General features: G+C 31.0%; 2 protein-coding genes across 5 annotated transcripts in view; one reads left to right on the top strand and one right to left on the bottom strand.

The window, feature by feature from the left end:
* Window positions 1–7983, bottom strand: part of LOC106692830 (uncharacterized) — a 35667-nt gene extending 27684 nt beyond the window's left edge. Inside the window, exon 1 of one of the 2 annotated variants that reach the window (XM_014439029.3) lies at window positions 7886–7983. The gene's annotated coding sequence lies outside the window, so the exon portion shown is untranslated. Of the gene's footprint in view, window positions 1–7848 lie in introns of both variants that reach the window. The other variant, XM_014439028.3, reaches the window with a different exon arrangement.
* A 2049-nt stretch (window positions 7984–10032) lies between these two features.
* Window positions 10033–27415, top strand: part of LOC106692829 (zinc finger autosomal protein) — a 47417-nt gene continuing 30034 nt past the window's right edge. The window contains exons 1-6 of one of the 3 annotated variants that reach the window (XM_067046485.1): window positions 10077–10347; window positions 10735–10787; window positions 11586–11645; window positions 12820–12888; window positions 13384–13431; window positions 21259–21390. In XM_067046485.1, the coding sequence (XP_066902586.1) occupies window positions 21324–21390 (67 nt within the window). In that variant the 5' untranslated portion in view covers window positions 10077–10347; window positions 10735–10787; window positions 11586–11645; ... (1 more) ...; window positions 13384–13431; window positions 21259–21323. Of the gene's footprint in view, window positions 10348–10734; window positions 10788–11585; window positions 11646–12819; window positions 12889–13383; window positions 13432–21258; window positions 21391–27415 lie in introns of all 3 variants that reach the window. The other 2 variants (XM_067046489.1, XM_067046483.1) reach the window with 2 other exon arrangements.

The raw sequence follows: 27415 nt of genomic DNA on the forward strand, positions 1-27415 counted from the left end.
AAATAAAATAAAAAACTCTCTTAAAATATATACAAACAAAAGAATAGACAAGATGAACATAATCAGACTATCTGTATGAAAAATAAATAAATAAAATAACATAATGATAAAATAATATATACAATATTTACAGAATCGACCTGAGGATCCCTGAGTCCACTCTATCCCCCACGTGTGAGGGGTAAAGCAGAGCTCAAGAGATCCCAGCCCATCCCTCTCGCTACATCACTGGTAATGCCAGAATACTTTTAAAAACGGTACTATTGTCTCTTCTGTTAGTGTGGTAATTGACAGCACCTATCGCAGCAATGACTGCTAACGGCTACATGTAAACACTTAGACAGTAAACAGTCGCACAGTTTTTAAAAAATGTATCGATAATAATTACATTATATATAACTTAACAGCAGACCCGGCAATTATATATTTAGGTATGAAGATAAATTAATTGAATACAATTGAAAGTTTGATTTAAATCAATACATTTAGTTATTTACACATTGGATTAATGATCAAGACCATCCGACCATCAAGACTTGATCAAGGCGATAGGATCGAATAAGTTCATTCGGTGAAAAGCGCCATACAGCGGTAAACATTATATGATAAATAATTGGTAAAAAATATAAAAAACTTTAATATGACTCAGCCACCTAGAGGTATAAAATAAATCTGTAGGGACTTCAGGTATTGATTATTGCTGATTCAAGACAGCAGTGACAATCAAGTCAGCTCTTGAGTTTTCTTATCTCTTTACCTACAAATCGTTTAAAAGTTCTTCTTTATTTGAATTGGATTGTATAATCTGGCGTAGTGTTTTTGATTGAAATATTTGCAGTTTGTTTAGGCGAGTTTTTTTGGTTTTCCCGTATATTTGTGAAGCATATGTCCAAATGGGTTTCAGTAAATAAATATATTTATGTAGTCGCTGACTCAATTTTAAGGCGGACCGCCTGTGAAATAGAGAGCAAAGGCGCTTTAGGCGCTTATTGAGCGTAAGTAAGCGTATCTGCTTCACATGAAGACTTCATGTTGCCCTGCAACTACGAAACCTAAAAAGATAAACGTTATAAACTACTTTATAGTACATTTAACTAGCTCTAATTAGAGTGCTGGCAGATATCCGAACAGCCAGAAATGTACTTTATAGTACATTAAATTAGCTTTAATTTGAGTGCTAATTGACATCTGTACGTCAAATAGTTCCTGAGATATAGATTTCTCAAAATAAATACACTGACTACTGATTTTTCAGTTCATTTCTTAAGAAATTTTCCTTTTTAAACAGCAATATCTTGAGAACTATTGAACGTAAATGGCTACATTAGGGTTCGTATTTTAGCAAATTAACGCTACTTTAAATAATGTTCTCTTAGGCTTTCTATTTGTTGTTTTAAAGATATGGTGCTCCGAAAGTAAAATTAATTTTGTTTTGAAACTGCTGTCATTTATTCTCCCTACCTATACTTGCAGACTCATCAATTTTGACTAGTAATTATACATAATTTTCATTAAAGTAATAGAAAATTGGGGTGAAATAACTGCCTTTTTTTTAAACCCCAGTTCTTGTACTAATTTGTCTTTTAAGACTGTAGTGTCGCTATCTATGATCGAGCGAAAGAACTGACAGCTTCAACGCTGTCCTAACAGATAGCGCCACTCATGATGTAAAATAAAAAATTACTGGGTGATTGATTACTAAAGGCTTTTTATCATATAATAGATATACATGTATATCTATATTATATGTACATATTTTAGACAAATTGGTGACGTTTCGGTCATTTTATTTAGGTTTGACCTTTCTTAAACTTGTTTTTCTCTACTTCTTCACCCCATTGGTCTTATTAAATTCTTTAGTACCATAAATACAACTCTATGAAAGTGTTACTTGACATTTTTTCTTAGGGCTTTTATTTTTACTTCCACTTACATATATATGAAATATATAGTATTGTAAAAGTGAAAAATTCCAGTTCTTAACGGAACTACAAGTTTTGAAGCCCCCTGAGTCCAAATAACCTTGTCTCGTAAAAGGATATGTATAGTACATGAGCCCAAGAGGAGAAAAAAGGCAGTAATTACACCCCCATTTTTTTATTACTTTAATGAAGACTATGAATAATTAATAGTCTAAATTGATGGGTCTGCCAAGTAGAGGTAGGGGGATTAAAAAATGGCGGTCATTTCAAAACATTAAAAAAAAAATGTTTCTTTCGAATCATCCATATCTTTAAAATTATCTCAATAACTCTAATAAATCAAATGCAACACCATTTAAAGAAGAGTACATTAGCTAAAATATGAGCCCTAATAGAGCTATTTAGGTTCAATAGTTCTCGAGATATAGCTTTTTAAAAAGCAACATTACATGAGGACTGCACTGAAAAATCAATAGTTAGTGAATTTATTTTAAAAAATCTATATCTCTAAGATCATTTGACGTATAGATGTATATCAGCTCTCAAATTAAAGCAAATTTAATGGACTAAAGTAATTTGTAATGTTTATCTTTGTAGTTTTCATGATATTCAACAAAACGTTGATTTCTAGTTGTTCAGATAAAAATTTGTCAAATATCATAAAAAACACAACTCCTACGAAGATAAATGTAATATAGTAGTACATTTAACTAGCTTTAATTTAAGTGCTTGCAAACATCTCTAAGTCTTATAATTCCTGAAATATATTTTATCATAAATGAAACTTTTTGTCCAGACAGCAAGAAATCAACATTTTATGAATTTTATTTTATAAAATTGTTTATAATAAATCATTTTTTAAAAAGAAAACTAGTTCTTTAGAGCAATGAAATGAAAGGGTATTTTTACAGCATTTTTCAAGTTAGTATAATTGATAGAAATGTTTCCAAAAATGAATGAATCTTTACTGAACAAATTTAAAGACATTTGACAAGTAAAAGGAATTCTGCAATTTATTATTGATTCTCTCTCAAAAAAAAGTAAAAGGAACAAGATAGACATGGCAAATAAGGTATGAGGCATTCAGTCGTAAAGTTATGGTTCTGACATTTTGGTTGAAGATTTTGGCAATATATGATTCCTTAAAGCTGATTTCACTGGTTTTTAATTGGGATGTGTAGAATTTTTTTTTTCTTCATGATAACTGACAAACATGGTGGCCTGACCCAGTATATTGTTTAATAATAAGAAAATTAATTCCAATGTTTTAAATGTCAGTAACAGTTCTGGCAAGAGCTCTTTTGGTGATAGCAATCATGAAGAGCTGAATTATGATTTCATATATGAATATAAATAAATTGAATCTAAGTAACTCCTAAAAAAGATAAGACAAAATATAAAAGGAAGATAGTCTGAGTGTGGTTAAAAGAACTGGAATAGTAATTAAAATATTTATTGTGAGCCAAAGTTTCGCCCCATTTAGCAGGCTAAAAAAGTTACAAAAAATTTAAATTATGTAACAAAGTAAGAGAATACATAACATGAAATAAACCTAAACTAAGGTATGGCTAAAAATGATTTAAAATATGAGAAAGATTATACAAAATTTAACAAAGCAAATAGGATGTGAAAAGAATAAATAAAAAATTATTACAAAACAAGTATTTGACAATTAATGAAACAAATAAAAAGTAAATAAATGGGAAATATAAAAATACAGTGCACACTAAAATAAGGAAAATAAGAATAAAATAAAGGTCGAGAAAAAAGAACAAACAAGACACTCACTTTTCTAAACGACAGAAAGCAAATGCAATGTATAAATAAGGTATGGAAGAGGAGGAATTTCACAGCTAACAAATGACATTACATTTGAAAACAAAAAGATATAAAATAATACTAAAGTAAGATAATATTAGATAATATAAGAAAATATTAAATGATAATATACATAATAAGGGGGAGAAATTATATAAAAATAAATAAATTTACCTATAAAGATTTACAGCCAAATTTTATAGCCCCTTCATCATTTAGCCAACTTTACGAAAATAGATTTTTAACTTTTATTTCGTTAACTATGGGTGAAGTATGTGGTAACTGTACTAGGTGGTAAAACGTAAATATAATGTATAATTTTGAGCCAACCTATAAATGTTTCAATATATTCAACAAAATATGAATTTGTGTCAAGTAAACATGGTATCTGTTGCCATTACCATGTTTTACACTTACTAGGTCTATCATGACAGTATCTACTACCGTGGCAGCATTGTTGCATTAGGACTTGTATGATAGTTCAAATCACACTAAATATCATATAACCTGTTTCACGACCTAGGGCTTATAATATTGTAAAATATAGTATCTGATACATGGCAAGGTAACAGGAACTCATACTTGGATGAAAAATAAGGTATCTGCAAGTACTCCTCCCGCAACAACAAAAATTTTACTGAGAATAAATGGGTAATATAATTTTGTGATTTTTGTAGGAGATAAGTACTAAATATTATCCTCAAAACTTAACGATCAATTTCCCACAAGTTTTCATTTTGTCAGTTATCATTTTTTACGACTGAATGCCTCAGTTATAGAAATCAAAATGAATGTTTTGGTGCTCTAATTAAGAATCAACAAAGAGAAACATGCACTTCCATGTAAGATGCTAACTACAACTAAAAATTTACAAAATTCAGACAAAATTGTCTTCAAAGACTGAAAAAATTGCTGGATTGAAATGAGTTGAAAAATTTGGTACCTCTAACACACATCTGTGAATAAACATTAGGTTTTTCAACATGAACATTATTAAAAATTAATTGAAAAATCACAAAACAGATGCTAACTTCGATTCAATAAATTTGTTTTATGAAATAAAAGCACATTGTTCTAATTAAAATTCTTACTTCTAGCAGGTAAATTATATATGACTATTATTTGTATAAATGTATCTAATGATGTATTATTTATTAAAGTATAAAATAGCTCTTTTAATTTGTTTATTTTTTTTTTACCCCCTCGTTCTCTATGAAATGTGTCTCATTTTGCTATCACAGTTGTTTTTTGTAATTTGGCTACTTTAATTTTTTTGGCTTACAGAAAGTCCTATTTCCAGTGAGTTTACTTTGAGGAGATGCTGATTTTCGTATTATATTTTAAGACTTCAAAGTTCAGTGTTATCGAAACTGGACACGAGGGAGTACATTTAAAATTCTCTAGCAATAAATTATTTTTTTCTTTCATATAATAATTGTACTTCCCTGTAATAGGGAATTAATGATCTTTAGTTCAATATATTGAAGTGTGTTAAATGGAAAAAGTTGTGTTAAATTGGATAAATATTTCCTGATTTTAGCATGTTAAAATGACATAACACTTAACATGGTTGAGAGTCTGTTAAATGGAGAATGATGTCACACAACAGATCAGCCGAGCTCTAAACCATTTTGTCGGTTGTCGTTTTGATAGGTCAGTTGCCCATAGTTCGAGTTATTTTTGTTTTGGACGTTTTAAAATTCTAATAAAGTAACAGCAAAAAATAAACTAGAAGAGGAAACAAGGAACAAGTAAGGTGGAGGAAAGACCCTGGTTCACAGCATTTTTCAATTTCAGTGGCTTTTTAAATATAGCTCAATTAAACTAACTTAAAGTCTCTTCTTCCAGTTTTAAGCAAATATTTCAAAAATGATATAGGACCGTCACTCCCTGGAGGTCTTAGCGGGGCGGGTCTGATGGGGCAGATGGCCTTTTTTAAAAGTTTGATATTACTACTTAAAGTTTCTTGGTAAATACATTTTTTTGGACATTCTACATGAATTTTAATATAAAACTCTTAGAAAAAAGTTATGGCCATTAATGGATTAAAGGGAACCACATGCTTTTAAAAATAACTAAGCATGTTTTTATTCATATGGAAACAGCATTTCAAACTATATTCTTGTAAAGCTGGGGAAAGGTGATATGGGTAAATACACGAAAAATTTCAAATTCATATCTCGAGCTGTTTGTGGGCATTCTATTGCATATGATTTAGAACAGGGATTCCCAAAGTGGTCAATTTTGATCCTCTTCAAAATTTTCCCTTGGGGTCGAGACTGGTTTTTTAGGCATTGACATAAACAACATACACTTAATATTTACTGTATTTTATGTCTATTTATTTTGTTAAATTTTGATGAGAAAAAGGTATCAAGTTTACTCACTTAACCAACCACAAATTTTTAAATGGGTAAGAATATTGTATCAATAGGAAAAAAATAGACAGGATTTTTAAATTAATTTGGCTATGGGGTCCAAGGTCCCAGTTCATTTTGGAAAAGGGGTCTCTAGCCCAAAATAGTTTGGAAATTCCTGATTTAAAAGGAAAAAACATATTCCTCTAGTATTTTCCCATATGCTGAAAATTGTTACTTGATCAATCAGCCATCAGTACTCAGTTATCAGTTATCAACTATCAAAAACCTCTCTACCCTGGCTGTTCCGCTCTAAAAAGTCACCACTTCACTAATGCTTTTGAATGTTTACCTCGAGTTTTAAATCTTGGAAAAAATATTTATTCAATTCAAATTTCATCAGTCTTCACCTTTACTGGTTGATTTTTTTCCCACTGATTTCCAGATTAGGAATTACAGCACAATAAATAAATGTCCCCAGGGTCTAACCTCTCTATCCTCGCCTTTTTTAAATCTCCCTCCAGAATAATAAAAAAAGGTTGTTTTTTTCATTTTTAACAATGTGTGGCAATTCTTCAAGAAGTAACAAAATGAGCCTGTCTTACTTGTGAAACCTCAGCTTAGGCTTCCTGTTAATTGGGACAAGTGAGAAAAGCATGTTCTGGTTTTATTATGCCTTTCTTTTCTAGCATCAACTATTGTATCAAGTTAAGTCATATCTAATAACTTTTACGAACATACAGAAGCAGTATGTGGCAGAAACAGGATTCCCAAAAACCAGATTTTCTTTTCCTTACTGTAAGGTTGTCAATCAATTTTATTTCTTCAATTTCTCTCTTCCTGGTTCTCTCTGGTCTACCTTGAAAATTGAAGGACCAGGGGTGAGAGGTTCTACCCACAGAAAAGAATATTTTTGATTATATTTGCAGTTGCAAGTAGCAGTAGTGTGTGGATGAATATTTTTTGGTATATAGTGAAATATGTATTTTTCTAATTGTAACTGAGAATCAAGACATTTAATATACTCCTATTAATTTTATAACTTTTGATATATCTGTGATTTGTGAAGCGTTTTTGCTGAGACTAGAGTATATCTGTATGAAAATATAAAGAAAGTTTTGACAGAAATGTCTTGTTTTTCTGTTTCTTCTGTTATCTTGTTCTACTAAAATATTATTATCTGAAAAAGTAATAACTGTGTATGCCAACTTGACAGACCTCATCAGGTAAGCCACATGAACGCAATAAGAGAGAATAAATTGGAAATATTCATCAAAACATTTTGTTGAATTGACGTTTTTCCTGCAAACACCCATATAAACTCAGAATAAGAATAGATTATTGTTAAAATATGAATAATAAAAAAAACAATGCTAATAATATAGAATATCACAATACACTGAATATCATACTACGATTATATATACATCCAAAAGCTCACAAATAAACTGGGGAGTAAGGAATTTGAAATATTAGATAAATTTATGATTATTTTTATTAATTAAATAATTTTTAATTTTGATATACAAGCTACTAATGAAGACATTTAAATAGATGAGATTTATGCACCACATGTAATGTATTGAACTATGCGGAAGAATAAAATATAATTTGAACAAGTAGCATATAATAATGTAAAGACAACCTATATATCATGGGCAATATATAACTACATTTTAAAGGGAAAAGTTTAGGAAAAAGTAATACTAAAAAAACTACAGTTATTAACAGTTAAAAATATCTGAACCTACTACACTAAAAAATATGCAAATAATCAAGAACACAAACCAACTTCCACTGACACTAAACAACACTCTGCCAAACAAGCCAGTAGGTTATAAAACAACAAAGCCACGCCCACTTCTGATATTTCACTGACCTTTTTAATTATTTTTTTTTTTTTAATATCAACTTTTAGTTGTTGAACTTTAATATAATATGAATTTGACCTTTCGTTATTTGAAAACTTGAATCATTTGCCAAAATGACTTAAAACCTTTAGTTTTATCAAATTAATAAATTCTCAATTTTGCTACTCAATTATATCTTTCTTTTTTTACATACTAGTTTATCAATTCATAATTTATACTTCACGTTCAAAGAAACACGAATTACAAACCCATAGTCAGAGAGAAGCACAGAGGGGGGGGCCAAATTTCTTGGGTCCGAGTAAAAGTAAATCCAGCATTTTCAATGTAAAATAATAAACCCTTGTTAATATAATATCTTATATAATAATAATTAATATTACTGACAAAAAAATTAAATATTGAGTGGGAAGACACCCCGGTGGATACTCAAATCTCAAGGTACCAATAATTCGAAGCAGAAATTGCGCTAGGGGGTGTGAATTAGGCCACGCCCCTTGAAGGCAAGTTTACGTTAAAAGTTAATAGGGATTTCGCACATTAAAGTAAATATTTATAAAACCGTTCGTTTCAACGCAAAGGTGAAGAGAATAGAAGTTGTAGTAAATGTTATTTCCAATAATTTTATAAATCTATAATGAAAATCCATTGAGCCGTTTTTGAGAAATTCCTGCTTCTTCCCTGTTTTATTCATACTCATTTCAATGTGAATACTAAGGATCCCCAAATATATATCCTGTTTTAAAAAGTAAGGATTGAATTAAAAATTGAACTAACTTAGTCAAATTTTTAATTAATGTTTTCTAGGAACAGTTAATTAAAAATTCATTTATTTTGAGGAAAGAATTTAAATCTAAAGTTTGATACAAATACGTAATTTGTTTGTGATTTAATGGAGATAGTTGTTAAAAAAAAAAAAAAAAAAGGTAAAATATTTTATTATACACAGCATAGAAAATATTTTATTTAATTATACCTGGAAAATTATTACTTCATTTTAAATTAATGTTTAAAAAAAAATCAATGAGGTGGCAATTTAATTATAAACCAGACTCATACCTTCCAATGGAAAGGCTTTTAATTCTTTTTAAAAAAATAGAAATAAAGCAATTAATATTATCATTTTATTGAGGATTGGTGTGCTCCCGAACCCACAGAGTTGACTCAGAATGTAACAAAATAAATAATTATCTGATAAGTTTTGTATCCGAGCTCGAGATACAGTAGCACAGAGTCTTTACTCACTGTGCTACCGTTCGCTCTGATGTTTTTTTTTACTTTATGTCTCCTTCCAAGTTTGTGATTCCTTTTCGGATTAATTCTCGTTGTTGTATTTTGGCTAGTAATGACTTTACGATTGCAGGATCATCAATTAAATTATTTCAATTCGATTATTTTTTATTCAATTTTTCTTTACAGACCTTGTAGATCTCTGGTCGCCCGAACCTGCCTATCTTGGACTGTTGCTTTCCAGTTTGTTGCAAGATCTTCGCATCTTTCTTGATTCTGTTAATCCTTCTGGTTTTTGGTCTCCCAAGTTGTCTCTTGCCAACTATACTGGCATTCATTGTTGTGTAGAGGCATACTGATGGATTGCTTTGAGCAATATGTCCCGCCCATCTTAACCTTCTTACTTTCATATCGTGATATTGACTGGCCAGTCTATGCAAGCATTTCACTGTCAGTTCTCATCCAAGTATTAAGGCTCTGTAATTATCGCTCTGGAGGTCTTTCCGTTCAAATTTCTCGATCCTGCTTTCTAGGGTATCTTTTAGAGCCAATGCTCACACTCGTATATCTAAGCTGGCTTTATCACGGCATTGTACACTCTTAGTGAGTCAAAAACTAAGACTTTTGTTTTGACTGCCGTCAAAATAGCCCTGACGAAGCCCTCCAACGTGGGGTGAAACGTTGGCTCAATAAAATAGTATAATTCTACTATTTGAGTTTTTTTGACCGCACCCGGACCATATTCCTTTCATCAAAAACTAAGACGTATTTAATAACTCGATTTTTGAGTTTTCTTTTTGATCCACTAACCTTACCTAAACGAAAAAAAGGCTGTACAATTTGTTTTGTTTTTTAATGTTAAATTTACTTTTTTTGCCACATTAGGGTTAACATCACACATTAAAATATCATCTGGCATGATATCGTTTGTTGCATTACTTAATTAAGCAAAGATCTGATCTGATTTATTTATTTTTTATATTATTGAGCACAGAATAGCTTTAACATGTTTTAAGGATCGTGTCTTGGAGATTGTAAGAGAATTTTAGACTTTATTAAGATGCGAGGATTTGATATTGGCCAGCAGCCGCTCTGCCAGTCTATAACAGTGCGTTAGGTTATATCGTTGTTGATTAGCCATGGATGGAACTGGTAAGTGATTATTAGCTATTTTCTTTGGCTTGAATAAAATTTGTTAATAACTGTCCTCGCTATGTAATGGGGCACACAAATTAAAGACCTATTTAAAAAGGTTCACTTCCTTTAATTGTCCAATATTAATGTTATTGAATAGTGAAGTGACCTAGAACTATACAGACTTTTTTATATTATATTATTTTAATTTCTCATATGAGGAAAAGATGGTTGGGGGTGCGGTCACAATAAAACACAAATAATTTGATGTAACTTATTTAATCGTGCTAACGTTTCGGCTAGAGTTTCTAGCTTTCATCAGGCCTAAGAACAGAACAAGATAACAACCAATTAATATAGAAAATAAAATATAAACAGAATGACATAAAGTGAATAATTTTACAGAATGGAATTAATAAAATGAAGTGATGAGAGAAGAGGAAAATATGTATATATAGGTAATTGAATAAGTAGGTAAAATAACACAATTAAGAAAATAAAATAAAAATGAAGTTATATAATGCAAAGAAGTATGAATATATTAGTTATTAATAATTTAAAAATTGAGAGAAAGAAAATAAATTAATTTTAATTTCTCCTTATCACTGGTGGTTAATTATTTGTAATAACTTTAATTGAAAAGATAACTACTTTTAATATATTTAAGTACAAATAAAGTCAATCGGCCAATATTCTAGCTATTTTTGCATTTAGGCTGAACAATGTTGGTGTTGCCTTTTTAAATCTACAATTTGATAGAAACCTAATATACCTTTTTTTTCGTTATGGATTAGTTAGATTGGTCCTACTAATGGCTTTTCACAGTATATTTTCCTGAATAAATTTTCAATTTAGTTATTACTAATTTTCTCTTTCATTTATATGTTTTAAAAAATATATTCTATTCCATTTGATGATGGAATGAAATGTTTTAGTCATTTTGAATGATGATAATTGATACATGATCATCACTAACAAACCATAAATAAAATAAAAATTAAAATTATGGTGAATTCAGCTCTTCAGTTTTTTTAAATCCTTATTTTTATATATTAAATCTCAATTTTTTATAAATATTTATTCAGTATTCAGCTAATTCCTCTCTGTACTTTAAAAAAAAAAAAAAACATTTATAGGTATATTGTTGAATAGAAGAGCAATCGTTTTTAACTCATGTTCTTTAAGTTGTAAGATTAGGTTATTTAGTTAATATATCTCTTATCATACAAACTGTTTTTATTTACTTTCTTTTCCAGGTGTGAATAGTTTAGGAATTTCTATTAAAGAAGAAGTCACTGATGAAACTGAACCTAATGGTATGCTTTATAATTTATTTGAATATTATGCATTGTCATCTGATTTCTTTATTATTATTTTTTGAATAATATTGAGTTTTATATTATTGATTCTTGAAGTTTTTGAGTGAATGTCCTTTATTAATTGCCTAGTAAACCGGAATAATCACTCAGTGAATTACCAACAATTATTAGTCACTCATTTTTGCAGAAAGGTTTTACATTTTTGCAGTTGTGATTAACCTCTCATAGGAGTAAATTTTAATAGTGAGGAAACATGTTTGGTAAAATTATTAAAAATAACTGACTGTGAACATTATATATTAACAATTGAACTATTCTTTGTATATTCAAGTTTAATCATGTCTTTAATTTTATTATAAATTGATCCAATAAATTTAACCAGATCATATATTAGTCTACATATGACTTGTACATTATGAATTTATATTTATTTTATAAACTCTGGATTAACCAGCCCTCACTCTTAACTAGCAATTTATTAGTCCCAACTGTGATGGATAAGTGAGTTTCCTGTAGTCAGTTTAAAAAAAAAATATATATATCTTTTAACAGGTGATGTTCAACCTTTACAAAATTAAGAAGATGGTCGGCAGTGTGGTCAGCAAAAAATAAACAAAAACATATTTATTTGTGCTGACACTGAATAGACAGCCGAGCACACTCTCCAAACATGTGTCCTAATAGAGGAAAGACGGAAGGAGAGATGACCTTAACCTTCTGTCTTGGTGACCAAGCTGTACGGCGACCTGGATGATCTCAGGAGTCCTGCTGAATTTATTTTGTTATTCCCAGACTTGGCCATTTAAATGGGAAGATCAATGAAGGAGAAGAAGCAATAGAATGAAAATAATAAATAAACAAACTTGGAAATATTTATTGTTATGTATATTTCCAAGTTTGTTTATTTATTATTTTCTTTTTATTTTTTAGTTTTCTGAGTTGTTATTGTTTACTCTTTTTTTGTTTTTTCAGTCCTGATAAAGGCCTGAAATTCAGGTTGAGACATCAGCACTAATAAATAATTTTTTGTTTATTTGTGTATTTTTGATGCTGACTGCACCCCCAACCATCTTCTTATATTAATCTATGGTTAACTATAAGCACCTTCAGAAAATTGGGTTATTTAGTTAAATATCTAATCAAAAACGTTTATATTAACTTACTCTTTCAGGTATAAGTAACTTAGACATATCTATTAAAGAAGAAACAAATGAAACTGACCAATCAAATCTATATACCAGTAAGTTTTCTTTTTTTTTTTATTATTTTATTTTGAAAATTATATAACATCATCTGATTCTTACAATTTTATATTATTGATTTCTTATGTTTTTTTTTATTGTATATGGTATGAGAAATATATATATATATCTTTAACCATTCTTATTAGTTTTTAATTTAAAATTATAGTTATAAAAACTTAATTTTAATCATGACAGGTTTTCATTCATGATTATAAAGTTATTTAGTTTTCATATCATGGATTTGGCTTATTTTGTGTTTATGTATTTTTCGTTATAAAAAACTTTTTTTTATTAAAGTTTTATAATTTCAGTTCATCTTAATGCAGGATATTTCTTATTATATTTATTATATTACTATATTTATACTATACTATATGATTATATTAGTTGTATTACTATATAACATATAAAATTATGACATAAAGGCAACACAATGAGTTTATTGTTATTAAATTATTTGTAAATTAAATAATTATTGAATTTTGTTGCAGTCCAAACAAATAATATCAAAGAAGAGGAAAAACTGGACATTTATGATGGTGGGTGAAATTTTATATTAATCTTATATTGTTTTAAATTTTTAACGAAAATTCAAAATTGAACTCAGCATCAATGTGGCCATGCATGTTAAGGGGAGAGTGCTAAGTTCAAAACAGTGTGGATTCAGTTCCCAACTGGGTCAGTTAATATTCGTTTCTCTGGTGTCCTGAGCAATGAATCTTTGAAACTATACCTGAGCATTGTTTAAATCATGTATTGTATAAATTAAAGGATTATTTCTAAAGTAATGATCACTTGATGAAATCATCTCAATAAAATAATTACCTGTATTTATTTCTTGAAATTATTATTTGATATTTTAAACATTCATTGAAATATTGTAATATAATTCTGAAATTATAATTATCTTAAAATCACCAAATACACAAAACATCATATCTGAAAAAACATTTAAAATCCATGAATATTGGAAATATCTTAATAATAACTTGGTGCAAGACTTAACTGGTTAGAGTGTACTGCGGTTTATTGCTTATTACAATTGCACAGAAACAGTAAAGGCCCATCATGGCAACAGTTTAAAACCATTATAGCAAATTTTGTAGCCACTGTCATGGTGTAAACTGTAAGATAGTTACCGTCATTACAGTATTCACTTTATAGCCACGGCTGTAACTAGGAAAGGAGAACTTATGGAGTCGGGCACACTCAGCTAACTGAAATTTCTTTTAAAAAATATCATCAGAAGTAGACAAGTCACTATGTGTTTTTTGTTTTATAAATAATTAATTTTCAACTTAGTACTCCAAAAAAAAAAAAAATATATATATAGGAAATCCTACTCTGAAGCTATCTTACATTTTTAAAAATATTGATTCCATGCTTGATGAAATTATGATTCTACACTTTAAATCTTTTTTTTTATTTTGTTTATTACCAGATCGGCACTGGTTGGCCTTACATGGTTTTTGTAACTGTTTGTAAGTTATTTTTTAACAGTTGATATTAGAGGGGATATAGTCTCGTGCAAGAGGCACCCCTAACTATTGACAATGATATAATCACAAACTATTATAATTAAAAATAGTCAGGATCAATTAAAAAATAAAATAATAATTCAAAGAAAAATAAGAAACAAAATAAAAAAATATATAGAATAAATTTAAAAAAAAATTACTTGTCCTGAAAAATAATTAAAGAAGAAGAAAAGAATAAAAAATGAAGTAAAATTTAGTAATAATAAAAATAAATCAATAAAGAGTTTATAACATGATGTCTTGGATCAGCCTGGGCTTCAGTTTTCGCAATGTGGTTAGATTGCCCAAGATGATGAATCTTGTTTTGGAACGCCTGCAATTTTTTCTTTTCAGAATGCTGCTCCCTATACTTCACAACCATACATCAGTAATGGCCTAATTATTGTTTTATAAATGAGAATAGTTTTATCAGATTTTGGTTCTGATTCTGTAATAAGGATACAATACAGCATCACTAATTTCGTATAGGTTTGGGTTAATTTGATGTTGATGTGGTAATTCCAGGCTAGGGAACGATTTAGAAAGGTTCTAATTCCCCCCAAAAAATCTTCCTAAAATGATCTAACTTTTTTAGACAAATTTTGTAGCTATTCAAATTAACCTTAGAACTAACTCATGAGTAGTACCATTTAATAAGTATCCTGAGATATCCTATTTCAACTTAAATATAAATTATTTTGCTGAAAAGGTTGGGGCAAAATACTTAATTGTTTTTTTTTTCACATTGATAACCACTTCTTACAGTAGAGTCAATTCACTAAATTCTCTTAAGTATAACTTTTAGTGTGTGTTCCTTTTCTTATCGTTGGCAGTTATGCGGAAAAAGTTCAAAGAACTAAAATTATATTGTGTTAAATGTACTGTCAGAAATGGTTCTAAATAATATGACATGCACATGAATGCGGGGGTGTGGCAGATACAATAAAATGTTTTTACTGTTTTATTAGTTACGGTTAGATAACATAAAATAAAACTTTCTTACTGTAGTGAGAACCAACAGAACACATTACTAAGTCTTGGTGGCAATTACCAACTGACTACTGGCCATTAGACTAAGTACATAATGGTTAGAGAACTACAATCAATATATTCACTGTTTGCCACAGAGCAACATGTATACAATAAAAATTGAATTTTTTCATCTTACTTTAACACACCCTCTTAAATACTAATTTTTTTATCAAATTTAGTTTTAAATAATTTTTCTTACAAAAACAGATTTAGCAGAATTTTCATTTTACATACATTAACAAAATAATTTTTGAATTACAATATTAGTTTTGTGTATAGAAAAAAACAGTAAAAAGCTTTTAAGTTACAATTTTTTTATTTATTTCAATGTTTCACAATCACTTCATTGAGTCCCTGGTTCAAACATCTCCAATTGGTCTTCTGTCCTTTTGTAGATTATTTGGACTTCTCATCTTTCAACTACATCTTTACTTTTCACAGTCAGAATTATAATATTCACCAGGTTTAATAGTATTCATTGGATCACTAAATCCCCTTTTCTTTCTGGGTTTCTTCTTCTTCTTAGTACCAGTATATATCTTAATTTTTTCTTCTATTATTTCTTCATCTTCGACACAAATTTCTGAGTCACCATGTAAAGATGCCATTCTTCAATTTCAGGCGCTTTTTTAACATTGCTCGATTTAACTATCTTAAAGTCTCCTCTTCCCACTCTAAACAAATATTTCAAGAGGATTGCCTTTTTGTGTGTTATAATCTGCTCTTGTGAGATTGTGAAACGTCGCTCATCGACCAACCTACTCACTATAATTGTCTGTTTGAAAAGTCAGATAAGTAAGGCTACCATGGAGGGTGAGAGTGGAGAGTTTCATGCCGTTTTTCAATTTCAGGGCTTTTTAAATTTTGCTCAATTTAACTATCTTAAAGTTTCCTCCTCCCATTTTAAGCTAATATTTCCACCAATTTCTTCTTCAGATTCAGAACCACAATTAACCTCATTTTTAAATGTTCTTTTAGTATCTTCCTGTTTTTCAAGGTAATCTAATGGTTCAGATGCAGATGTTTCATTGTCTTCTTTCATTTTTTTGGTTTCAGGTACATTTGTAAAATAAGCCTTCACATTTGATTCAATCTTCAAGTCCACAACATGAAGTCTGACATCTTTTTCCAACTATCACAGTATCTTTTTTTTTACAATTTTCACTTTGCCTTTGAAAAAGTTACGTATCCACCATTTTGTATTTTATCAACAGACAACAAATTGCTGCTTAGATCAGCGATGTACATCACATCTTTTAGTGGACAATTGTCACTTTTTATACAACCAACCATTTTGGCTGTTATGGATGCACAGTTGCTAGCAAGATGTACCTCAGTATCAATAGGTTGTGCCTGCGACAATACACTTATGTTGTTGGTCATATGTCTTGTGGAACCTGAATCTAAGATCTATTCAGTTGATTTTTTACTACATTTTTTCACTAAGGAAAGAAACTGTTGTTTTCACATTGTTTTTTTAACGAAAGAAACAGTCCTTCTCTTGGTGGTTTCTTTTTTTACAAACACCACAGGGTTTTTTCTTGGTTGTGAAGTCTTTACTCACATGTCCTTCTTTAGAGCAAGAAAAACATTTTCTCTTGTTAGAAGCAGTTCTCCAATTTCTTTTTGCATATGTTCTAAACGCAACTGAAATGTCTGTTTCCTCAGTAGAAATTGAAGAGCTTCTTTTCTCAGCCATCAATCTTGTAGTTAAATTGGAAAGAGTTTTCAAATCAGAGCCTGTGCTTTCTCAAGCACTTATAAAATATTTATACTGCTCTGGAAGTGTAGTTATTACTTTGAAAATAATCATATCATCTGGGCGCTGTTTCATAATGAAAGCTAATATTATTAGTTCAAAATACAAGTATAGAAATAACGTGTTAATTACACTAATACTTATTTTTTTTATAATAGGGGGGACTATTAGTGATATTACAGGAGTTAAAAAGTACTAAAGTACTAGTTACTATTGTACAAGTCGTAATTGTATTAAGTTAAATCAACAAGACAAATAGTATTAGTTTGTACTTTATTATGAAACAGGGCCCTGGTATATCATTGCCTACTGACTTCAATCTAAATGCTAAATTTTTAATTGAGCCTATATAGCTTGACAAGTCTATCTAAGTCTTAAATTTAAAATCAAAGAATTCTTACAAAAGTTCAAACTTATGTTGAGAAACATCTTTCTCATATATGTTACATATTTTAGAATACATTTGACTTGCAGTCTCTCTGGTTCACTATTGTTACTATTAAGTTTTGGGCTTCAGCAGTATTTGGTACATACACCTTATATTCTTTACATTGCTGGTTTCTGAGAGGCTCAAAATCTTTAGAAATAATCTCCAACAACCCATAGGCTTTTAAGAAGATGTTTACTCTGAATTTCCACATTTGGAAGTGAAACAAGAAATGATTAACAATAACAATACGCATCAGATGTCTTTACACATTGAAAAGTAGTAAACATACAAGTAGTAAGTAGAAAAAGCCAGTTCCGGCTCGGAGAGGTCATGAGCTATAAGCCAAGGTTTCCCGCCAAATATTCAATCTTAAGGGGGAAAAAAAAGCAATTCAGTTTTTTTATTCATATTAGATTATCACAAGGAATAGAGTCTAGGTTTATGGGGAGTATGCACGTCTAATTCAAGCTTGTTTTTCGCTGTTCGTTTTCCCATCCTATCAGTATTTGTCTTTCAAAATCTCAGACCCAGAATCATGCACCTAGAAATGTGGACAGTGATAAACTAAAACGCTAAATGAAAATTTAATGTTACATCTAAATTTCAGATTCAAAAGCGGCACTGGTGGGATGGAATGTTGAGTCATGAGGAGTGTACAATAACTCCTCAGATGTATGGAAAAATTGTTAAAGTGGGATTTTCACATTACTATTTGGGGTCTAGTCATGTAATTTTGTAATTTTCTGTAATATAATATCACTGGGTCCGCTAAAGTTTTACTATTTTGATTTATATTATAAGTACTCTCTCTATCTGGGGCTCTATAATGACAAATACTAATGCAAAGCCTCTTGGAAATACAAAAAACAAGTTTGGACTAGAATTATTCACTACTCTTGACCGAACATTATGATTCCTTGTTAGCTGATGAGAATAAGAAACTAAGTTTTTTTTCCTGTCCCATACATCTAAATTGAATTTTTGGTTGTAAACGATTGGCAGTACCATTTGGTTCATGATAGAATTAGTGGTAGATACTTGTATTGCTGAAAATTATTTTGTTTTCTGAATTTTCTTTTTAGGAAGTTTGATTGTATTAATTTTTATAAATTGTTGAGATTAAAAAACTTCCAAAGATGAATATAATCGATTCTATATTTTTCTTCATTGTTGTACAACGTTTCGGATCAACTGTCCCATATTCCTGTACCTTTACAATGTTGTCATATTTTCAATTTCACTATTGAAATTCTTCATTATTGTGAAGGAAAATGAAATAAATAATGGAGTGTAAAACAATTTTCAACCCTGATATCTGAGTGACATGATTTCAATAGTGAAATCGAAAATATGACAAGATTGTAAAGGTGCATGAATATGGGGCAGTTATCCTAAAACGTATAACAATGAAGAAAAATATAAGATAGATTATATTCATCTTTAGAAGTGGAAGAAGGAAAATTTTGCTGTTGCCTTATTTAGGTATTTTAATTTAAAATACTAAAATATACTTTAATTTTGTAATTAACCGAGAATAATCATATTTATTGTTTATTGTAAAGGTTGCAAATAAAAAAGTCATGAAATGAAATGGTTCAAATTTTTTGAAGATAATATTATTATTTATTGTGAAATTATGCTATCCTCTAATAGTACCATCTAGGGCCGCCCCCTTCACACTGTGCCACATTGTCATATTTTCTGCAGATGACCCAGACCTATGATACAGTATAATATTAAATTCATGCAAGAAGAGCTTTCCAGCTTCAACATAAATATTAATCCAGAGTGATGATCTGGGAACAGGTGTAGGATTTTAAATAGGTGCCCTGATCAATGAAAGTTAGTATATGAAAGGAGAGACGTTACAAAGAAGGGGAGCTTCTGAAAGAATATTTCAATTAATCTGGAAAGGTTTTCTGAACGTAAGAGATTTGTTAAAGAAAAGAAAGCTATCCATGTACAGGTCAACGTTCTTGCCCATCCTTACTTCTTGGAGTCCTGGACCCTTACCTCCAAACAAAAGAGGCAGATCTAGGCAATGGAGATGAGATACTTGAAAAAGCCTGAAGAAAAGGCTAGGAGAAACAGAATCCATAAAATGACCATAATGTCATACCTCCGGGTACAGCCAGTTGAAACCTCTGTTGAAGAGATTAAACTAAGATGGTTTGGGCATCACTTTAGAATGAATTTGGAAAAACGGCCAGAATGACATAAGACAAAAGTGGAGGGAAGAAGACCACTGATCACCAGGGAGGAAGGCGTGTGAGATCCATCCAGGAAGTGATAAGTGATTGTTGAACTGGTACAGGAGGGGGACACTTGGTCCAAGTACTATAGAGAGCATCCTCACACCACTCATATACATAACTCTTTTTCTGCACCTCCAAAAACCCAGTAATACAAACTTAAACAATGAAAAACAGTTATTTTTTGCTTATAATTTTTGCCTTACTTTATTATCTTATCGCTCTCTCTCACACACACACACATTACAGTACGATATATACCTTATCCGCTCTCCAGTGCAATGGATTGAGGTATCAAATGAAAGAGAATTTTATTGAGAAGTGATAATTCTCAATTTTCATTCTTTAACTCTTACTGGACCTTTAATAAAAGTCATTTTAAAGTTTAAGAGGTTTCAGAAACCTAGGTGAGGTTAGTTGGCGGATTGAGACGGTTCAAATTGGGTTTTATAGATTTCGACTCAGACATCATTATCCAAGTACGTTCTTACAAGTTGGATGGAACATAGATTGGGCTCATATTGAAACATAATATTGAAAAAATATGTTTAGTCTTTGATATGTTTGAAAATTTGTATTACAGGGGTTTTGGAGGAGGAGGAAAAGGAAAATTAAGTTTATTTTTCCCCCTAAAAAAATACTGTTTTAAAAATTCAAGAACTACCGGTTGTTTTTGTGTTGCAATATTAATTATTAAACTATAAGCATATCCAGGAAATTTCCTTTTTTTTCACATTTGTAGGTAAAAATAGTAGTTAAAATTAAAAATGGACCATGTTTACAATAATTAACCACTTTCCTACAAAATTGGGCCAAATAGGAAGAGGTGTTTCAAAATATTTTGAATATAAATCAGTTCAGATTAGTCAATTAAAAGAACTTATAAGATTCCATCATACAGATGAGAAGATATATCGATACGGTAAGCATCAATATTTTTTTTCAGTTTTCGCACCACCTCTTTGACTCCAATAGAACAGTTTGGCAATTAATGGTTTACAATGGGATTTCTCATGAATTGTAAATTAGACTTCGAGTATTATTAATGGGTTTCTACAATTTTTTTTTTCTGGAATATCTGGGTATATTTTCATTTTTTAAATTCTAGAATACTGAATCATTAATATTAACAAATATTGGAGCTATGAAATTCAAATAATGTTCTTTAGAATGATTTGAATAATAGGTGTTTCATAATTTAATTGTTAATCTGACCTAGGCTGTTGCCTGAAAAACAAAAATTTAAAAATTATTTATCATTATTAACACAATTTATAAATTTTGATTTTTCTTAATGCAACCCAGGTCATTCTTATTTAAAATTAGTTTAACTATTATATTTATACATATATAACATTATATTTATTGTTTTACAGATACTAAACATTCACTCAATGAGACAGATCAGCTCAAAGAAAAGACGGATCTTAACATTCCTGTTATGTGTCATCATACAGATGAGAAGGGCTATCAATGTCCTCATTGTGAATATAATTCAGTTTACCTTGGTAATTTAAATGAACAAATAATGATCCATCATACTGGTGAGAAGCCTCATCAATGTCCACATTGTGAATATGAAACTGCTTTACGTAAAAGTTTAAAATCACATATTATGGCTCGACATACTAATGAGAAGCCTCACCAGTGTCCTAATTGTGAATATCAATCAGTTCGAAAAGGTGATTTAAAAAGACACATAATGGCCCGTCATACTGGTGAGAAGCCTCTACAGTGTCCTTATTGTGATTATAAATCGGTTCAACTTAGTAATTTAAATCGACATATAATGGCCCGTCATACTGGTGAGAAGCCTCATCAATGTCCTTATTGTGAATATAAATCAGTTCAGCTCAGTAGTTTAAATAAGCACATAATTTCCCATCATACTAGTGAAAAGCCTTATCAATGTCCTGATTGTGAATATAAATCAGTTCATCCTAGTCCTTTAAATCTACACATAATGGCTCGTCATACTGGTGAGAAGCCTCATCAGTGTCCTCATTGTGAATATAAATCAGTTCAACTTGCCAGTTTAAATCAACACATAATGGCCCGTCATACTGGTGAGAAGCCCCATCAATGTCCATATTGTGAACATAAATCGGTTCAACTTTGTAATTTAAATCGACATATAATGGCCCGTCATACTGGTGAGAAGCCTCATCAATGTCCTCATTGTGAATATATATCAATCTGTAATAGTAATTTGAAAAGGCATATTAGAAACCGTCATATGGAGAAAGGCCTCTTGCATCAATATAAATCAGTTCATCTTAGGCCTTTCAATCGACACATTACGGCACAACATACTGCTGAGAAGCCTTACCAATGTTATCATTGTAGCTATAAAGCAGAAAATATTGCTCAACTTAAATTACATATAATGGTCTGTTACACAGGGTAGTCCGATTGCAAACATAAATTGGTTATACTTGGTTGTCTAAAATCACATGCAATATAAAATATACATCAGTGGATCAAAAATTTTAATATATTCATGATTGGCCTTTTTTTCTGAGGGCTTTTAAGATGTAATAGCTCCAAGAAAAAGTGGTCTAGTAAAAATATAGCTGGAAAAAGCTTGTTTATTTTTTTGAGAGCTTGTTATAAATATTTGTACCTGGAGTTGTATATATCTAAATAGATAAGTTAAATAATTTGGCTGTGGGGAAATGACCAATAAAATGAACCAATCACAAAAATGTGTGGAATGTGTAATATATATATTAATTTAGAAGATAACTGTTGTGAATAAAAAATAATTTATTATTATATTGTTTTATTTTAAATGATATTGGTTAAATGTGGTCCAACATATTTATTATTATATAGTTTTATTTTAAATAATATTGGTTAAATGTAGTCCAATGTATTTATTTTAAATAATATTGCTTCACTGCGGTCAAACTTATTTTTTTTCAAAATCAATTTGTTTGATATTTAATAATTGAAAATTATTTTCAGAAGTTTTTAAAATACCTTTGTTTCAAGTGTATGAAAACATTTCTTTGGATTCAATTGTAAAGCATGGATAAATTCTACCATTTTTATTAATGTGATTAGGAAATGGGACTGTAATCTTAAAGTGAAGATTATTATAATTTCCTTGTAGGTGACAATTTAAAACATATAATTTTTTTTTTTTTTTTTCCATTAAACACTACATCTGACTTACTATCAAGGATCAGGATCAAGGAATTTTATGTTCAGTAAAGGCTGGCTTTAGTAAAGTAGAAAATAATTGTTCTTAGTTCTGTAAGGTGCTGTGCAACTAACGAATGGGTTCGAATCCAACTGTGGCAAATAATTATTTATTCTGTTATAGTACAAGATGGAACAAAAGGCAGTTATTTAACCCCAATTTATCATTACATTAATGAAAACCATATATATATCGGAAGAAATAATAATAATAGTTGACCGTAGATTGTGGGAAGATAGTCCAGGTGGAGGTCAATAAAGGTATTAAAATAATAGAAAAAACTATTTATTGTTAAGCAATGTTTTGCTCCACTTTGCAGGGCTGTCTAATTGAAATAGATGACAACTAAAGAGTTGTCTAGTTATCTTTGTTTCAATCTGAAAGCCCTGCTAAGTGGGGTAAAATTTGATTGACAATTAATATCTTTTTCTACTATTTTGATACCTTTATTGACTGCCACCCAGACTATCTTCCTACAAAAAACTGTGTATAGTTATTAGTCAAAATTGATGAGTCTACTAAGTATAGTTAGGGGGCATAAAAAATGGTGACTGTTTCAAAATGTTAAAAACAATTAATTTTTCTTTCGGAGCTCCCTATCTTTGAAATTATTAAAAACCTAATATAACATCATTTGCTAGTAGAGTTAGACATAGAAGAGTAGGGGATAATAAGGCAGGGAATGAAGGAGGCGCTTGGAACCAATAAGAATAGCCTTGGTTTTTTCAGCATTCAAGTTCAAATCATTGTTTAACACCCATGCGTTAATGCTATCAATATCTTATTGTATCTTTTGGATGGCCTCAAGCTTATCGGAGGGATGGAGGGATAGATAAATTTGGAGATCGTCTGCATATAGCTGGTATTGTGTGTGGTGGATGGAATCAGGAAAATCGTTAGTTTAAATGGAAAAAAAGGGTTGAAAGTTGAAGGACCCCGGAGGAACACCTTGTGTCAGAAGAAGGGGAGAGGAAGGAGATCTGTTCAGAATGATGACTGGGATTTATGAAACAGGAAGGAGCCACTTCTGGACATTATTTGACATGGAAAGGTTTTGAAGTTTATTGAGGAAGATCTTATGGTTAATTGGGTAAAATACTTTCAAAAAATCAAAAAGAACTAAAATTGATACTTTACTGCGTTATATACTATGTGTAATTCAAGGGTATTAGTTTGTTACTTTGTTAAAATGACAAAAGAAGACAAATTAAATAATTTGGACGATTATCTACATTCAGAAGCAAAACCTCTGAAACTACATAAAGTTTCTGTTAACATACCACCAATCTGGCTGGAAAGATCATGTTTGATTTAGGCAAGTAGAAGTTCAGTTAAAATTGAGTGGGGTCAGTATCACAGTTGTGAAATTTATTTTAGTTTCACAATTAGATCAAACATAAGTGGATGATATAATAGATATTATTTACCTTAATTTTGCAAAATACTCTTTAGTTGAAGAATGACTTTTTAGCCTCTATTAATAAACTGAAAACTCAAATTAAAAAGTTAGTTAAAGGCCTTGAACTGTTTGATTAAAACCCATGTCAACTATAGATAAACGTATCTTCCTAACATCTATTAAGTTTTATGTACATTATGGTTTGATAAACTTCTAGAGTCAATCAATAACATCATTCTGGTTTCAGATGAATAACCTGCTCTAATGGAGAAATACTGGGTGTGATGTTTTTGCCACACCCAATGATATTACTTATTCTGGAACTAATTCAAATAGTGGCATGGATGAATTTATTAAACAATTTGTGTTCAGGCCACTTTTATTCCATTACCCCAATTCTATTAATTGTAAACTATAAATTCCAAATTTACTGTATTTCAACAGTGTAAGAATCTCTAAGTGAGCTGTTGCTTAGAGTTAATGCCTTTAAGAACAGGATGAAGGTACAAGGTTGTCTAAAGCAGAAACCTCTACCATCCAAACAATGGTTCATGTCAGCGTCCATCAATCCTACCCTCATTCTCTGGCAGTATTTTGGACTGGCCCTTTTTCTTTTCTTTTATATCTTCGGTTCACAACCAGAAACGAATTTCTAATATAGACAAATTCACCTACCTAATTGGTGTACTTAAACCACCGGCACTGGATTGTATCAAACCAATCCCAAGATCTGAAGCCAATTACGACCTGGCTTGGGCTAGATTACTTCAAAGGTACAATAACCAGAGAAGTTTGTCCTCAGCATACATAAACAAATTTATTAATGGCAAACCCATTCAGCGGGTCTCAATTGAAGCATTAGAAAATTTAACGTCTAATGTATTGGTAGCAGTAGACAGCTTCAGAAATCTAGAAATCAAAGATAGAGAAAATTACTTATTATTTGAAATTATATTTAGATATCTAGATCAACCCTTATGTCAAGTGTTCGAGAGGGAACATTCTGACAAAGTACACCGGTCTTATGTGGATCTGAGGTCCTTTATTGAAGGCAAACTCCAGCAACTGACACGATCATTATTAGACACCACTTACCATGCATGCATGCAGAATGCATTCATGCTGCACCACCAAGACCAAAGGGCAATCAATCTGGTGAGTTGAACAATTACCTCACTGCACACCATGAATTCACCTACCAGCATCACAAAATCACCTCAGGGATTCCAATGTTTCATTTGTAAAGAGGCTCATGTAATAAAGGAATGCCCTAAATTTTGTTTGGCTTCTCCAATTAATAGATTAAGCATGTCAATAACTTGGCCAGGATGCAGAAATCGCTTATGTCCCAAACATAAAATTCGCCAGTGTACATCCGTCTTCACCTGCAGACAATGTAACGGAAGGCACCATTCCATGCTCCACCTACCTACTCCTACACCTGAAGGTAACCCACCTGTAGAATCTATTTCAACTTCATCTACCAACGATTAGAATCCAGCAGTAGCCTTGGCTAGTATGGATTCATCTGCCTATAAAGTACTGTTGGGAACTACATTGGCAAAAATAAAGGACCACAGAGGTGTGTTCCAAGATATCCGTTTGGTGTTGGACTCACCAAGCCAAAACTCCTAAATCAACACATCTTATTGTGCCAAACGTCTTCAACTTACACCTGTAAGGACTGACTGTCAGGTATCTGGTTTAAATAACACCCACATTCCAACTCCAGAAGGTTTGATTCAATGTACTCTGCAGCCAAGAAGCTCGGACCACCAGTTCATGACCAATGCTTTCGTTATCCCAATCATCACAGCTCCACTACCTCAAGAACCTACACCTCCAATTGAAATTCAGGAGTTTCTTACTCATGATCTGGTAGATCCAGAATTCAGCACCCCAGGCACAGTAGATTTTCTTCTTGGAGTAGATCTCTTTCTGCAAGTAATATGCACCTCTCACCGCAATCATCCTTCATTATTAGACACTGTTTTTGGAGAGGTAATCATGGGACCCATAGCAAAAAACACTAATAGATCGATCTGTCTTCTTTCTACCAAGTCAATCGACAATATAGTTTAACGGTTTTGGGAGATGGAGGAAGTTGGTAGACCTATTCCACTTTCTAAAGAAGACAAGGAATGTGAAGAGTTTTTAAGGAAACGACCTACCGGGACACTTCTGGGTTTTATGTGGTTGCACTACAATTCCACTCATCCGAACCTGATTTAGGTTCTTCAAGAACGCAAGCTCTCTCACGCCTTTACTCCTTGGAAAATAAACTGTCCAGAGATTATAAGCTTCGCAAACAGCATTGCGAATTAATGGCAGAGTATCTTAAATTGGGACATATGGAGTTAACCATAGGATCGTCTAGATGTATAATACCTTACCATGCCGTTCCGAAAGGAGGCTCTGATGCAATCAGAGTGGTTTTTGACGCTTCTGCCAAAACATCCAATGGTTCATTGAATGATAAGTTGCTGACCGAGCCACAACTCCAGGATGATATAGAGGACATCATTGTTCGATTTCGAAGGCACCCAGTTGTATTCACCACTGATGTGGTAAAAATGTTTCGTCAAGTATTGATTCGTCCCTCAGATCGAACTTACCAACTGAATTGGAGATTCAGCCCTGATGCACCGGTGGATATCTACGAATTTAAAACCATCACATATGGCTTGAAGTCATCCCCATACCAAGCCATGCGGGTCATTCATCAATTGATTGAGGACGAGGGAGATCCAGAGGCATCATCTGCACTCATTAATAACGTGTATGTTGTTGACATTGTCACTGGTTCAAGTGACATCGCTAGCACCAAAGCCCTAAAAAAACAAATTACAAGGAATTGCTTTTGAAGGTTTGTATTCATTTATCGAATGGGCCAGCAACTCTACAGAAGTGATTGCGGAAGATGATGAGT

This window comes from Halyomorpha halys, unplaced genomic scaffold (genome assembly GCF_000696795.3).
Source record: "Halyomorpha halys isolate HHAL.00 unplaced genomic scaffold, Hhal_1.1 Scaffold73.1, whole genome shotgun sequence".
NCBI lineage: Eukaryota > Metazoa > Arthropoda > Insecta > Hemiptera > Pentatomidae > Halyomorpha > Halyomorpha halys.